Source organism: Branchiostoma lanceolatum, chromosome 13, assembly GCF_035083965.1.
Source record: "Branchiostoma lanceolatum isolate klBraLanc5 chromosome 13, klBraLanc5.hap2, whole genome shotgun sequence".
Lineage (NCBI taxonomy): Eukaryota > Metazoa > Chordata > Leptocardii > Amphioxiformes > Branchiostomatidae > Branchiostoma > Branchiostoma lanceolatum.
The window spans coordinates 9,530,305-9,546,184 of NC_089734.1; the positions used below are offsets into that span (position 1 = coordinate 9,530,305).

The window sequence follows — 15,880 nt, forward strand, 5'->3', positions numbered from 1 at the left end:
CCTGGTCTTGTTTCCTTCTGAACTATTACTTGTTATTCACGCCATAGTTGTATAAAGATATACATAAAACATTGTGCACGTGTTATGGAACCGCTGGTTAAGTTATACCCAACATCAAAGGGCTTACCCTACCAGTGTAGCGTGTGTATTACAACACCCAGTGTTATTTGGCGCGGGTATTTATGGGGGTTAAGGTTTAGTGTGTGCGTCAAAGCAACAGGAACTGAGTAATCCACCAGGTAGCCCCATCCTGTGACTGTCTTGCTGTGTCCTTCAAGGAAAAGGTCACCAACATATCACACATTCGCAAACCTTTCAGATTTACATATCAAAACAACAAATTTATCAGTGAACAATAGGGCAGGTATCTTACTGAATTCTTGTTCCCATTGAACGGTGACCAATCAACTGGCCAGCTTAACGTCTCTCCAGGTGATGGAGTGATGTAGCTAACTAGCTATAACTAATGACTAGCCAAGCTATCAAACAATCCACCAGAGGACAGCTGGAAACAAAGATTGTTTTCAGTGCTTTTTGTAGTATAGATGAAATATTTTACATGACTAAGACATGTCCTATAGGGTTACCTAAGCATGGGTAAAATTTAGTGAATTAATCGCCTGTAGAATTTAATTACATATCAAGTTGAACCCACATGGCATGGATCCAAGTCTAATTACCCGAAAGTAAATGTTTTCAAATAAGATAATTCTTCTTTCTGATAATTATCTGATCAATCTAAGCACGTTTGTGTTCTGATCAGATTTTAAGAAATTTGTTTGTTCCTCGAATTCTTTTTATCCTTTCTTCATTTTCTGCACTGATACCATGGAAAAATATTTAGAATTAGATTGATTTACGCTCTGCAATTAGCAAAATTAGAACTAGTGCCCATCCCCTTGAGATTGAGAAAGGGCGGTATAAGAACTTACCTGTGTGCGAAAGAAGTTGTAAATACTGCATGTCGAACAAGGTTAAACACATTTTATGTCAAGTTGCCCATTCTACTACCACGAAAGAAATGAGCTGTTTAAAGAGGCCACCATTTTCCATCCTAATTTCTCTACGTTTTCAGACGAAAAGAAAACTACTCTCCTCTTAACATCACAAAACCCACATATAACCGAAAAGTGGGATCATTCGTCTTCCACTGTCTCGGAAAAAGAAGCCGAACCCAATAAGTTAGAACTTAGTGTCAGTAGCTAAGACTAGAGTAGTCATATGTTACATTGTCCATAATTTTCTGTCCATCCACTCCGTGTTACATGTACATGTACTTGCAATTAGCCTCCGGGCAGGAATTTGCAAATAAAACTATTATCCGTTTTACACTTTTCTTCATCTTGTACAACATGTTGTATCATTATTCTTCTGCAATGAATATTTTCTTCCAGCCAGTTCTTGTATTTTTTGTGTGTTGTCTTTCACTGGTGTCGTCAATATAAACACCGTTACGTCATTTCTTCACGATTTTGTACATAAATTTATATCACATACGTCATTGCGTCAAAACGTTCAACCATAGCACCATAGAATTCACTAATCTTGGGTCAAAATTCCGACGTAGATACGGACCATCACAAAGCAGAGGTCAGTATCATCAGAAAAATTAAACTCAATGATGGCACTTACGAATAAACTATACTAGACGTTTTTGTTTTAAGATGTTTAGCGCACAAGCGAAGTAGCCTCTACCAGGCTCCAGAGGCGGCTGTAAAGAGTAGAAATTGGCCAAATACACGGATGACATGACGAGTTAGTCTGCTATAGGAGTACAGTTTGCCGCTCTGAAGACTAAACAAAGTACTCTATAGCGGACTAACTCCATGTCATCCGTCTATTTGGCCAATTTCTCTTTCCAGCCGCCTCTAGAGCCTGGTAGAGGCTATTGTACTAGCGACGCACAGTTGACCGAATAGAGAGGCGTGGACGCGATCAATTAACCTTTCCTGGGTACGTCACGTGTAGGTGAAAGTGCGCAGTTCAATCTTGAGGGCCACGCATTGCTTTAGGGTAAATCCACCAATACGACTGGTTGGGTCTACTCCACACGGTTGTCCTTGTCAGGACGGTTGGAATGCAACAGACTTTTCCTCTTGCAAACACCAAGATACGTTCATCAATGATTCCTTCGGAGGTGTGTATCGTACTGCTGAAATGCGACAAAACTTTAAGGTACGTTTTTTTACACTAAGAGGTAATATGAAGCATTTAGTTGACAAGTGTGCAGAAAAGTCAACATATGGGTGTTGCCCATAAAGCGTAATGGGTAGTGATATTTACACCGAGTTGCAGTTGAGTAGTCACGTAGTCTGTAGTTATATTCCTTACACTTTTTCTCTTCATAAAGTGCATGTCTTTCGATATGCAAGGAAACATTCTTACCTGTACTAAACGGCCACAAAGAACAGCGTACGTATTCTGATCAACGGTTTTATTACCATTGGGAAGAAACTCAGCGTTTAGTACGTTATATAACGTTATAAGATTTTGCACTGTTACGGGCACACGGAAATGAGACGGAAGTAAAATTTTCGGTATATAAGTCTGAAGTTTATCAAACGCTACCAATACCAGACGACCAGAACATGTGAATATCCTCATTCGTAGCCATTACTGTGAATATAGCTGGTTGTCTTTATCAGGGGACAAGGTCACACTGTTTGACTCACGAGAACTCTAATGAGTTCACCGGATCCCATGGTCTGTACAAGCAAACAGATATACAGATGAACTTTTTGAAATGTAAACAAATGAAAACGTTTGTAGTATAACGTTAGGTGTTGTAAGTTATTCACATGTGTGCTCTGTTTCTATAGGCTAATATTCTATCTGGCCATGATGAGTCCTACCAGCGCTATGCAGAAAGGTCGAGGCCATTTCACCAGACACACAGTACAGCAGAACTCACCAGGCAGGTAAGCTAATCCAAAATATTCATTAGATAGACTAGATTTTGTTCTTTTTTTCTGAAAGCAAATTCATTTCCTCATAGTGTAGATTGAGCCTGGGTGTCATCCTGTTTCAGTTCCAGGCTCTACCTTCACCAAAGAGCCTAGAACTGAAACAGGATGACACTCAGGCTGTTAACGTGATTTTGAAATTAGTCATTAGGTAATTCTTTTGACTTACTTCAATAAGATATTCACGGTTAACATAAAAAGAAAATATGACGATGAGACCAGAGAACATGGCTCAATTCAAGATTTAAGGACGTGTGGATGACAACAGATATAACAACTTGTATATTAGCAAAGTCATACATATTTGCCTGTCAGTCAGTAAGCGGTGTTTAGATGCAATATTTTACAGTAGTTTACATATCATCAATGGGAATATCTTAGTGTTATACCTCATAGTAGTCGCTGCAAATGAACCTCAAGCTTGCAAATGTCTAACCCGTTTGAATATCGACTATAAATCTGTTGATTAATGTAAACAACATTGATATATCAATGATATTGGGGTTGATAGATTAGCGAAATGAAATGCGAAGTTTGGACAGTAAGTTAGTAACGTTACTTAGTTACTGGTTATTACCAGGCCCCGCGGATGGCTGGAAAAAATAGTAGAAATTGGCTAAATAGAGTGAATAGTATGCTGAGGGAGTCGGCTACGGAGGATTGGACCATTTGCATCCAGGCCTGGTAGTGGCTACTAGTTACTTGAAAACAGCTTGATGGAGTGTGCAATGCGTTAAATTTGTCCCACAAAACGTTTAGAGACAACAGACGTACTGCTATTTTCATCTTATTTTTCGATACTACGATTCTTTATATGTCGTTGTTATATTTCCTTCACATCGCTGTATTTAGACGGTGCCTTGATCAGATAAGAGTGTGGGAATTGCTGGAAGGTGTAGACAAACAAGTTACAGCGTGCAGACAGTTGATGAGTTAATGAAGCGAAAATCAGTCCGACGATCTTATGTGTGTAGTTGCCCAATGTTTCCTACTATTTCACATCGTAGACAAAATGTTGTTTAGAATATGATTTGCTGATACCCGTGGTAGCTGTACTGAAAAGGTTTTGATAGCAGAAAAGAATGTTTTTGTAGACTTATTGGAAAAGTAGCCCCAGAATGAGTGACAGGATCGAACGAACATTTTCAAAAGGGTCATGGCTACATTAGTCATCCTTGGGATCACACCAATAACATAAGACAATGGCTAATTTCTACGTTCTGTAATCTATTAAACATAAACAAAGCTCCTATACATGTATCATGACACAGCAAGTTCAGCTGTGTACCAAGCTTCAAATGACAGCTTTTACAACGAGCTCCCAAAAACAATGAGTGGGAGGGACGGAAAAGATTTACAGCTGGAGACAGCCCTGCTTACGTTGGTTACTTTTCGTTACGTAAGTGGTTCTTATGGCGACCCCGAAGCTCGACACTAAACTGAGTCACAGTTCTGGTTCTCTGAACACAATATATCTATGGAAACATAGTTCATATTTCATGATTCACTGTTTAGGCCATGTTGATTTGATTATATGGAACCCCAAAACTGACGCGAGCGTGCAAATGAAAAAAAAAGTGAAAAAAAGTTGCCTTCATATGAAATCTACGTGATCAGGAAGATCGTGAACAAATGACTAAAGACACAAAGAATGGTATACCAAATAATGGATTCTTCATTTTTGGTCTTTTACGTCTTCTTATTTAAGTTTGGCATGCTAGATATTAGTATCCGTTTTACGAAAAATCTTTTTGCAATTTACATATATTTATATATTTGCTCATTTTGTAGCTGCTTTACACCATTTTAATAGTCTTGTAGAAAACATGTTTCTTCTTCTTTTGGAAATGGACGAAAATTGATCTACTATGATCAACTCACGCGCATAGCTATGTTAATCAACTTCGAAGTTAACGTCCTGTGTATGAATAACCTGTCACCAAACTAATTTGTTTTTAAGATGGAACAAAATGGCAGGTGTTTGATATAAAAAGCTCAATAAAACTTGATAAGGATGGAAAAGTCCCTTTCATAAAATTAACGACTTTTACGTGTGATAGACAAGTTCATACGAGCTACAAAGCTAGGACGTTAAACATTGAATGAATTTTGAATTATAACTAACTAACGCCAAAAAGCAATTACTCAAACAACTGGATATGATTTTGGAAACGGTCAGACGTTTCAAGTAGCATCCACTACTTTTCGTCAGTGACTGTGAGCAAGATCAGTTGAACAGCAGGTTTATAACCACGAACTATGAATTGATATGCAAATAAGGAGAAGACAAATTTTTAGATAATCCAAAAGAAAGCGAATTAGACAACTCAAGACAAGGTTGAAGTAAAAGGGGACAATAGCTCCTATTGTTTTAATATAGGAGCTAAAGCTGGTTTGCCCCCAAGGCTATGTCCCAAGTGCCAGACAGTTCCACCCTTAGCCCTCCTTTCCTGTTGAGGGTTGGATTGTATATCCTCTCATATATTGCCTCCCTTACTCCACGTTCGAACCAGCGGGGTTCGCGGTCAAGGATATCAGTGGATTCGAGATTGAACGAGTGCCCCTGGTTGTGTTTTAGGTGGTGGAAAATGGCCGAGGAGTAGCGGTTAGCGCAATGTTCTTTGTACCTTTCATTAAGTGATCGGCTGGTCTCTCCGATATAAGTGTTGTTGCAGTTGGGTTCTTCACATTTGAGTCTGTAGATGACATCGGCCTTGCTGCCTTTGCGTGGTCGGTCTTTAGGATGTACCAGTCTTTGTCTGAGAGTTGATTGAGGTTTGAAGTTGGTGGCAATGTTGAAGTTTTGGAAGATCCGTCGGAGTTTTTCGGACACTCCTTGTATATATGGAATAGTGATGTTGGCCTTGTTTCTGTTAGTCAATGGTGTACACTTAGGCGTTTTCTTGGACTGGTCAGACGGTTTGAGTGCTTTGTTGAAAGTCCATCTTTGGTAGCCACATTTGCCAAGGGCACCTCGGAGGTGTCTATGTTCGTCTGTTTTGGCCGTGTCTGAGGTGATGATGTTGTCTGCCCGATGAAAGAGAATTTTTATAACTGCCAGTTTGTGTTCCAAAGGGTGGTGAGAATCAAAGGCCAGATACTGATCGGTATGGGTCGGCTTCCTGTATACTTCGAACTGGAGGCGACCATCCTTCTCTATGATGGTTTTGGTGTCTAGGAAAGGGAGCATATTATCTTGACTCGACTCCTGTGTGAACTTGATGTTGTCATCTATCTGGTTGATATGTTCAAAGAAATCATCAGCTACTCTCTTCTTTAGTCTGCACCAAGTGTCATCTACATAACGGCACCAGTTGGCCGGGGGAGTGTCCTTGAAAGTACTGAGGGCTTTGTTCTCAAATTTCTCCATGTACAGGTTTACCACGATGGGCGAAACTGGTGAACCCATAGCACAGCCGTGCAGTTGTTGGAAGAATTGTCCTTTGTAAAACTTCAACATTGCCACCAACTTCAAACCTCAATCAACTCTCAGACAAAGACTGGTACATCCTAAAGACCGACCACGCAAAGGCAGCAAGGCCGATGTCATCTACAGACTCAAATGTGAAGAACCCAACTGCAACAACACTTATATCGGAGAGACCAGCCGATCACTTAATGAAAGGTACAAAGAACATTGCGCTAACCGCTACTCCTCGGCCATTTTCCACCACCTAAAACACAACCAGGGGCACTCGTTCAATCTCGAATCCACTGATATCCTTGACCGCGAACCCCGCTGGTTCGAACGTGGAGTAAGGGAGGCAATATATGAGAGGATATACAATCCAACCCTCAACAGGAAAGGAGGGCTAAGGGTGGAACTGTCTGGCACTTGGGACATAGCCTTGGGGGCAAACCAGCTTTAGCTCCTATATTAAAACAATAGGAGCTATTGTCCCCTTTTACTTCAACCTTGTCTTGAGTTGTCTAATTCGCTTTCTTTTGGATTATCTAAAAATTTGTCTTCTCCTTATTTGCATATCAATTCATAGTTCGTGGTTATAAACCTGCTGTTCAACTGATCTTGCTCACAGTCACTGACGAAAAGTAGTGGATGCTACTTGAAACGTCTGACCGTTTCCAAAATCATATCCAGTTGTTTGAGTAATTGCTTTTTGGCGTATCTTATTACCTGGATGTCTAATCTTCATCGACGTATAACTAACTAACGTTTAATCTTATTTTTTTTGTCCTGATATCGATGCCATGAATTGTTTCTATATCACAGGAGGATACGCCTAGTAAAACAATGCGCACTCTCTTTGATAACAATCGGACTACTCTTTGTATTTCATACTTCGCACAACCGAAGAAAAAAGAAATAGAGCATACATCCGTGTAACATTCGCGGTTCAAACCCCTGTGTACAGTACAGATGGAATACATAATATTTTCTGACCTACCATCCACACTTTAGTGATAAGATCGGAAAATTATACCTCATTATGTTATTTCTGATGACAATAGGTACCATACACTGTTGGTACGCACGTCTAAGCTATAATCAGATCTTGGAAGGTCATCGTGACTGTATCATTGTTTTCTAACAACAGCCCTTCCCAACATACGCATGTCCCTTAGTAATCACGCTGTTCCTAACACCACGCCTAAGTTTCATACGTCCATGACCTATACGTGGTGACAACATGTCAGAGGGACCCAGACGCTACTGACGAAGATACTTTTGTTGTGGCCAATTAGAGGCTTTTACTTACTGGTGTTAGGTGTGTCATGGCACACTCTAACAATAGTCACTGGAATGTCGCCTCGTCATTCACGTTGACGGAAACAAACTTAGGATTTAGAAAAAGTAGATAGTTGGGCAGCAATCTTTGCCCAGTGATATCTGTAGCAAACGTCTAAAATAAGTTAGTTTGGTTGGCTTCGGTCACACTAAGCATAAGGATCGTTAAATCTAGTTTCAAACGTGTTGCTATATATTCCAAAAGCGCCCGGCCACACAGAAACTACAGAAGGTTAGTACGTACTTTGTTGTGTTTTAGGTCTTATTCGCTGATTCTTTAAACCACATTCTGTAAGATTCCAAAATTGTACATTTTTACACACATGTACTGAGTCAACATTAAAAGGCATGAGTATACCAACATACTGTGTCGTCTATTGTTGATGTGTGTTCATCCGTTCTACAATCATTTCCCTTGAACACACATCTACACAAGTATAATCGGTTTCGGGGTCAAGTTTTATCTACAACAGATAGTTAGTCTTATCGCCATGATAGGGACTAACCCGGTACCTAATGTATCTATCGCTGTTTTCTGTAGGTGCAGTATAGAGTGAACATTCTTCGAGCAACTTTCTCTCCTGTAGGATATCGTGAGTACAGATGATGAAGTATTACACAAAAAAGTACAAGTAAACCTGCCAAAAAAGTTTGCATTATGTTTGTAATATTGTCATGTTGTATCATTGCCCACTCATTTCGATATGTCACGAGTAATATCTTACTGTCTGTATGTATCTACTCGTGAAACGTCACCACCATTTTACTATTCTTTTGTAGCTTACATAACTTTCTTGTTTGGAATTATGCTACATATAACATGTGTACATTGCACACGGCAGCACACCGTTGCCTTAAGTATTTACTCTTCATTGTAAACGTATTCATTCTTCGTCTTACCAATAGAATTAAGAGTACTATTCATGATAGATAATGTATATCCTCATTTCATGTATGTACTAGTATATATTCTTTATGTTTGACTTGCCTTATATGTTACTATGTGTACTTACAATCTATGTCATTTGGTAACACACAGCATTTCCAGTTACTGTTCTACATATTCTATTTCTCAACTAAAAATGTCTACTATCTCAATAATTCTTACGCCATTGGTCAATAGCTAATCATTTTCACGTCTATTTCATTGGTCAATAGTTGATTATGTTTACGTTTCTACCATTGTTTGATAGCTAACATTTTCACGTATGTGTTGATATCTTTAATCATAACATTTGCACGTTTCTGCTATATGTAAATAGCTAATTATTTTTGCGTCTGTGTCATTTGTTAATCATCATGCTAATAGGTTATAATTTCTACATTTTGGGCATTTGTTGATAACTAATAGTAATCATTTTCACGTCTATATGCCATTTGATGATGTCACCTCAGCGTAGCTGTCTTTTTCATAATGTAGAGTGGCGTCTTTTTATATGTACAAATGATATGACATATTCATTTTGTATCTCATGCATTGGTGTTTACTTTTCACTTGCATCGGAGTATGTCTTTTGATATATGCTTATTAATTAGTGTATTTTCCTGTATGATTTCAATTCATGTACATTGTCTTCCAGCATACATTGCAGAAACAAAGACCTTGAAGACATAACGTCCACCTCTTTCATATTCATCTACACAAAACTTGCTTCTGTCACTTTACATTTTCCTTTCCTCAAATAACACAACTCTTTCTACACTGTACACATACCTTTACCTTGGGGCACTTGCAGAATTTCCGCATTCCAGCGCTTGTATCTCAGGTGAAGTAGAAAGTCGCTGTGCAAGACTTCAGGCGTAGAAAGTGGTAGTCCGCAATTATCTCCAAGCAGAGGTTGGTGGAGAAGATTGTGTCCTTTTTATAATATGACTCGTTTTCTGTAGGCACTTTCCACCATGACAGTGCCTCCAGAAAACGAGCCATATTTTAAAAAGGACACAATCTTCTCCACCAACCTCTGCTTGGAGAGTAAGTCCGCAATGGTAAAGATAGAGGGCAAATGGCGTCCCGTTGTCTCTACCGAATTCATTGGGCTGCGGGAAAAATGGTAGAAATTGGTCAAATACGCTGGATCATTTGCCATAGAGTTGCGCATTCGTACTATAGATTCTATATAGTTTGGCGGCCCCGTGATCTGTCCTGAATGGTACTGTCTGTCTCATTTTATCTGGGTGATTTGTTTTTTTTTCTAATATATGACATAGTGAACGTAGTTGAATACGTCGTTTCAACACTGGACTAGAATTGAGTAGTCGCGTCTAAGCGGGTGACGGTTTATGCTACAGTACTGACGTATGCACAATATCAATGTGTCAAGTGACCAGTAATAGGTACCTATATATGCATGTACTTTCCATTTTGCAATAACTTTAGTGTATATATTGACTTATAGATTAATAGATCTAGACACCTGCCCTCTGGCATATCTTTACATGATTTCGTACTATGTATAGCAAACACGGCTGTTCCATCTACGGAGGCCGAGGTTACAACAGTACCCTTCACCACTCCATCGCTTTCGACCTTGCGAGTACCCACTCCGACGGTAGAGACAACCTCCACAGGTAAAGAAAGACAAAGCAAAGTTTCATCAATATTCTTTCCGTCCACTATTTACTAATCTTGAATCGATCAACATTGGGTATCACTTTATTAGTTGATGTGTATGGCTAGCTGCATTTACAACGACTTTGAACAGTGTTTTTCTTAGAATGGATTATCTAGGATAGGATCACACATCAGCAATCTAGTGTAACGTTTTTGAATCACCAAAAGCGCAAGGATGGTAAGAAAATGGTCATATTTAGAGAAAAAATTGTCATTGCCAGCTACCACAGTGATCAGGAGCACTTCTCCAACAACCACCACCGCAACAACCACAACGCCTGGTGTCACCACTGTTACAACTACTGTTTCGACAACTACAGAAGAAAGAACCACACCAACTCCCCATCCGTGCGACAGCGGTCAACACAATTGTAGTGCAAACCAGGATTGTGTCCCGAGTGGCACTGGTTACACCTGTGAGTGTAGTCATGGCTATGAATTCAACGGCACGGCATGCGAAGGTATGTTCTGTTTGTTGTATTGTCCTCGAAATCTTGCAGAAAAGGAGCACATATCTTACCCGTTGGCTTCTTGTGCCATCACATATGGTAATTCAATCAGCACAGTTTGCAGATTGAAGTTTTGTTCATATGCTTTATTCAGTCCTCTGACAATTTATAACATTGTCCTCATCTTCTGTAGTGCAAAATTTTAAAGAATTGCCGTTTTTCTGTAGAGAACGAATGTGTGATGGGTAACCACGGATGCCACCCAAGTGCTATCTGTGAGAACAACATAGGGACAGACAACCATACCTGTACGTGCAGGCCAAACTTCCATGGTAATGGACGAGTATGCAACAGTAAGTTTCACTTCATGACCAGTACTCTTTCAATCAGTAGTCAGTTGTAATTAGTATCCAACGATATCAATCAAGTGAAGAATCATATGGACATATTGACAAAAACATAAACATAAACATAGACATGTTGACACGACCCCCCAGATACACAAGTCAACCATTTTTTGTCACAAGACTGCTGAATGTTTGTTTGTTTGTTTGTTTATTGGTTAGCATCACTAGAATAAGAAACAGACGCTACTAAGTATACAAAATATAACAATAGTGCACGAGGAGGGAGGAAATACGGGAGGCTATTCTAAGCCCTCCTCCTACAAACTAACTAGTAATAGTAATGAAATACAATTATAAAGAAAACCATAGATATAACCAATTTCTAATACATTTCAATAGAAGCAAATGATGCAACACAATAATGCATAAATACATCAATGTTGACTGTACAATACAACCATGGCTGTACCACGAATGTCCCAAATGTCTTAAACCTGCATTTCTTTGTACATTTTCATTTGATGTTCCTTACAGGATTGGTTCTCGTCTACATCTCTATTGTGATAATAAACCCCGAGTTTGCAGATGTACACAGAAATCCGGCCCAGGAGGCAGCTTTACTACGGTATATCCTGCGATTGGTAAGTGATAAAAAGGGCCAGCTTCTAAAATATGTATCTTATTCACTTGTGTAGAACGTATCAGTATACGTTCAGGTGCTTTGTAATAGTTAAGAACCGAAGGTGAAATTCTTAGATCGACGTTTGGTTTGACCTCAAACAGTACTAATACTATAGCCATTGTTATTTTCTAATCCTGGTATGAAATACGAGTATAATCATCTATAGCTTCAAACTGGGTCCAGGATTTTATTTGACGGATCTCTTGTCTTTCGTAGAGTTTTAAGCTGTTATTTGTTAGCATAAATGTTCCGATGTCTTTGATATAATACCATTGTAATGTCTTGGCTTTGTCAGCAAGCCTAGCTCTTTGTAATAGCCTCAGGCTAGTTGGGCAGCCCTGGCTGTGTGTCCAAAACAGCCAAACCAATAAAAAAATAGATAGATAGATAAATGATAACAATAATGGTATTGACAGTAAACTGTCCTTCCAGGATCACGTGAAGTCTACTGTTTCAAAAGCCTCGAGCAGGCTGCACTATTTGAGATTTCTGTGTAAGCAAGACATGTGTGTAGCCGATCTGGTTCAGGTGTATCTGTCCCTTATCCGCCCCGTCCTTGAGTACGGGCACGTCCTGCTAGTAGGCTGCAACGAAGATCTGTCGGCCAGCATGGAACATGTCCAGAAACGTGCATTACGTATTATCTCCTGTGGGGGCAGGCGAGCTGTTCCAAGCTTACCAACCTTGAAGGAAAGGAGAGAGTCAGCAGCACTAAAACTCTTCAAGGCTATGCTGTCGCCTGAGCACCCTCTCTATGACCTTGTTCCCCTCCAACGCTCGACTGATACAGGCAGACAGCTGAGAAACAGAAACACTTACACGCTGCCATCAGCCAGGACTCAGCGACTAAACAAGTCATTCCTGTACTGTGCCATAAGACTCTATAATGAAAATGCCTGATCCACGGCTGGCCCGTTCTGGTTTTGATATGAATGTGTAATTGTATATGGTATATTTTATATGAAACTGTACTGATTTTAAATTGAACACTTGTAAAAATCGGAACACAATTCAGGGAGGCGTTAGCTAATCCCTGCTCTTGTACGATTTGTTTTGAATTGAATTGAATAAATTGAATTGAGTACACGACTATGGTTATTCTACAGTTGTGGAACCTCTTCGGTTTCATCACTCGAGGTGTTGGACACTTACTCGTCAGCTTCAACATAGTATACGTACGGTACGTGTCCATTCTTCTTCTTTAATACTTACATCGCAGCACTCAACAGCTATAGCTCCATTGCAATTACACAGGTTTACAAAAATGATCACTAACCAAAGTCGCATTCCTCCTGAAATTTCAACATCCAGCTGACAGCTAGTTCCAAGTGAACATCGTGTATTCCTGTGGTTCGTGCTATGTTGATCGTTTGGTATATAATTGAAACATGTCAATGTTTTTGATAGCCATTTTAGGATTCTCTTGTTTTGTGAAGGCATTTGAAGAAATGTGACATGTAGAGGGGTCAATAATAGTTGTTATTAACTGTGTGCAATTAACACACACTACAATTACAATTTCCCCCTCTGAAATGTTTGTGCTGTAGGGAGGGGAGCGTGGTCGTCGGTATAGAAGTCAATGTTACTGAACCCGACGTGCCGACCTTGAACGATATGTTCATGAACATGACTGAACTTGGGAACTTGACCCTCAACACCAACCGGACTATAGTTGGAGACGATGGTTCGTGGACTTACTTACAGTTTATTGTAGGAGCTTATGTTGTAGTCATGTATGGGAACCTTATACTGTATTATCTCTATGACTGTCATAATATCGTTGATCACTAGACAATGAGTGTAACTGTTTAGTTAGCATAAAAGTTAATCTTAGTTGGTAAATTAAATCATTGAGAAGTTAAACCATGCGCCAACTAAAAATAACAACTACATGTGTACACGTGTGACGTCAGCAATGGGTCAAAGGCTGTTGGAAGTCTACATCACCCCCCGTCTCAGTTAAGAGAAGATTGGTGTGCCCTGGTGTAGATGGCCTTCTTTACTTCTCTGATAAAGTTACGGTGTTCAGAATCCAGAACTTTAGCACCCTCCAAAGAAACTGCGTGTTCCGGGAATTCAATTTGAATGTGCTGTACTATTTATTGATCCTGAAGAAGGCGACGGTGGTCATTGGAAATTTGATCCGTGAATACCTTAGTGTTGGAAGAAAGTTTACCATTATACTGTGCTGTAATAGTGACAAAAACGGCGTTGCCTGTGTGGACTGGGTTAACTGAACAGTTATATTTCGTGAGAAGGCGTTGTTACTGCAGAAGGTTGTTGTGTAAACCCCTCTTTTCGCCTCTTAGGATCTAATCAAATACACCTTTCCTCCAGTCGAAACAATTGATGTTGCCCCCGAGGAATGCTTAGACGGCACACACAACTGTTCGGAAAACGCAACATGCAAGGATACGTATGAGGGATTCATCTGTGTATGCGAGGACGACTTCTTCGGAAACGGAACACATTGCGAACCCATTCGTGAGTGAAAACGCCTTAGTTTTTTCACACCAGTGGTTGTTTGAATCATCTTCGCAACATTCATATGGAATCATAAAACTTTCGGCTATCGCGATGATGCAGATGTTCATGTTATTGGCATATCTCATCCATACGTAGGGAAAGATGACTGATTCTTCATGTTAACCATCTTGGTATTGTGCTTGGGAAGCAAAATGATAAACGCATCTTAGCGAATCCCTTATCCCATACATTAACATTGTTGAAAATAGTCAAATACATTGCAGCCATTTACTGCAGGCTTAACAATGATGAAATCTTATGTCCCGACTTGCAGTATGCCCAGGTTTAGATGGCTTCGTGCCCTTCCGGGACGACTGCTATCTCTTCGGCAACACCACCACCGACTATCCGGGCGCCGAGCAAGACTGTATAGCCAACAGCGGTCGTCTGGCGAGGGTTTTTGACAACGATACACACGAGTTCTTCGTCGAATACATTGAAACCTACACAGACCAAGCAACAAGTTATTGGATAGGTAGGAACTGAATCTACTGAAGTTATGTGTCAGGGAAGCATATGATTTACCGTAAATATTTCTGGATAAGTAGAAAAGATATGTACAGGCTCACATTGACCCGCAAAGAGTCTGGCACTCAAAAAGTAGTAAGATCAACAAGTAAGATCAAAAGTTATCGATGAAAATGCCATATCAGGGCACCATATATAACACAAAAATCTAACTGAGTTGAGTTTGTTTTCAAAGAGTTGACGGCATGTTATTAACATATCCTGCAGGTTTGGATGACAGGTCGGTAGAGGGGCAATTCAACTACTCGGATGGAACTGCCTTGGGATCTTTCAACCGCTGGTCTGATCTCGACACTCATAACGAGGACGGTAAGGACTGCGTGCTGATGGCTAAGGGTCTGACACAGCCATGGGAGTGGGTTCCGCAGAGATGCTCTGATCCCGACTACCGGTACATCTGCGAATATGGTAAGATAATCAGATACATGCTTAGTAACTTTTACTTCCATGGATTACAGTGTGTCAGAATGTCAAAGCCATTCGAGTAATGCGTCAACTTCAGGAATTCAAGTTCTTAATCCACAAGGGGAAGCGGACTTTGACACTTGTGGCATTGTGATTCGGTGACATGTATTTCATTGGAAAGACCTCACAAACATGTGCATTAAACGAATTAGTCAGAGTACATTTTAAAACGCAAACTGTGACTTAGCGAAACCGGCTATTAGAATCCAGACCTCCTAATGTTTCTAATTACCTTCGCCGAGAAGGTTATGCAGAGGGTAGCGTTTGTATGTTTGTAGTGGCACAGCATAACTCGAGAACGCCTTGATGGATTGTCTTGGTATTTGGTATGTTGGTAGGTTTGGATAAGACCTGAAAACGATTAGATTTTGGGCCCCCTAGCGGCTTCTTACAGTACTGCAGCGGAACTTCCTGTTTTGATATCTCGTGTTCTGGACATGCTATGGAACTGATTTTTGAGTGGTAGATAGATCTTTGGACAGAGAGTAAGTGGTATGGGTTTGGGCCCCCTAGCGGCTTTTTTGGAACTGCAGGAGCAGGTTTTGCGTCTGATTTTGAAAGG

At 40.1% G+C, this 15,880-nt stretch overlaps 1 protein-coding gene and 1 long non-coding RNA gene across 2 annotated transcripts in view; both read left to right on the forward strand.

Annotated features, from left to right (window-relative positions):
• The first annotated feature begins 1,894 nt into the window (after positions 1–1,894).
• Positions 1,895–9,588, forward strand: LOC136447612 (uncharacterized). The gene is made up of 3 exons (XR_010757764.1): positions 1,895–2,175; positions 2,820–2,918; positions 8,252–9,588. It is a non-coding gene; the product is annotated as an uncharacterized lncRNA (long non-coding RNA).
• Positions 9,589–10,078: 490 nt separating this feature from the next.
• LOC136447632 (fibrillin-3-like) overlaps positions 10,079–15,880 on the forward strand; it is a 43,172-nt gene continuing 37,370 nt past the window's right edge. Inside the window, exons 1-9 of the mRNA XM_066446673.1 lie at positions 10,079–10,278; positions 10,642–10,782; positions 10,998–11,123; positions 11,652–11,758; positions 12,906–12,979; positions 13,347–13,483; positions 14,137–14,283; positions 14,600–14,800; positions 15,061–15,261. Of these exons, the coding sequence (XP_066302770.1) occupies positions 11,012–11,123; positions 11,652–11,758; positions 12,906–12,979; positions 13,347–13,483; positions 14,137–14,283; positions 14,600–14,800; positions 15,061–15,261 (979 nt within the window). The 5' untranslated portion in view covers positions 10,079–10,278; positions 10,642–10,782; positions 10,998–11,011. The remainder of the gene's footprint in view (positions 10,279–10,641; positions 10,783–10,997; positions 11,124–11,651; positions 11,759–12,905; positions 12,980–13,346; positions 13,484–14,136; positions 14,284–14,599; positions 14,801–15,060; positions 15,262–15,880) is intronic.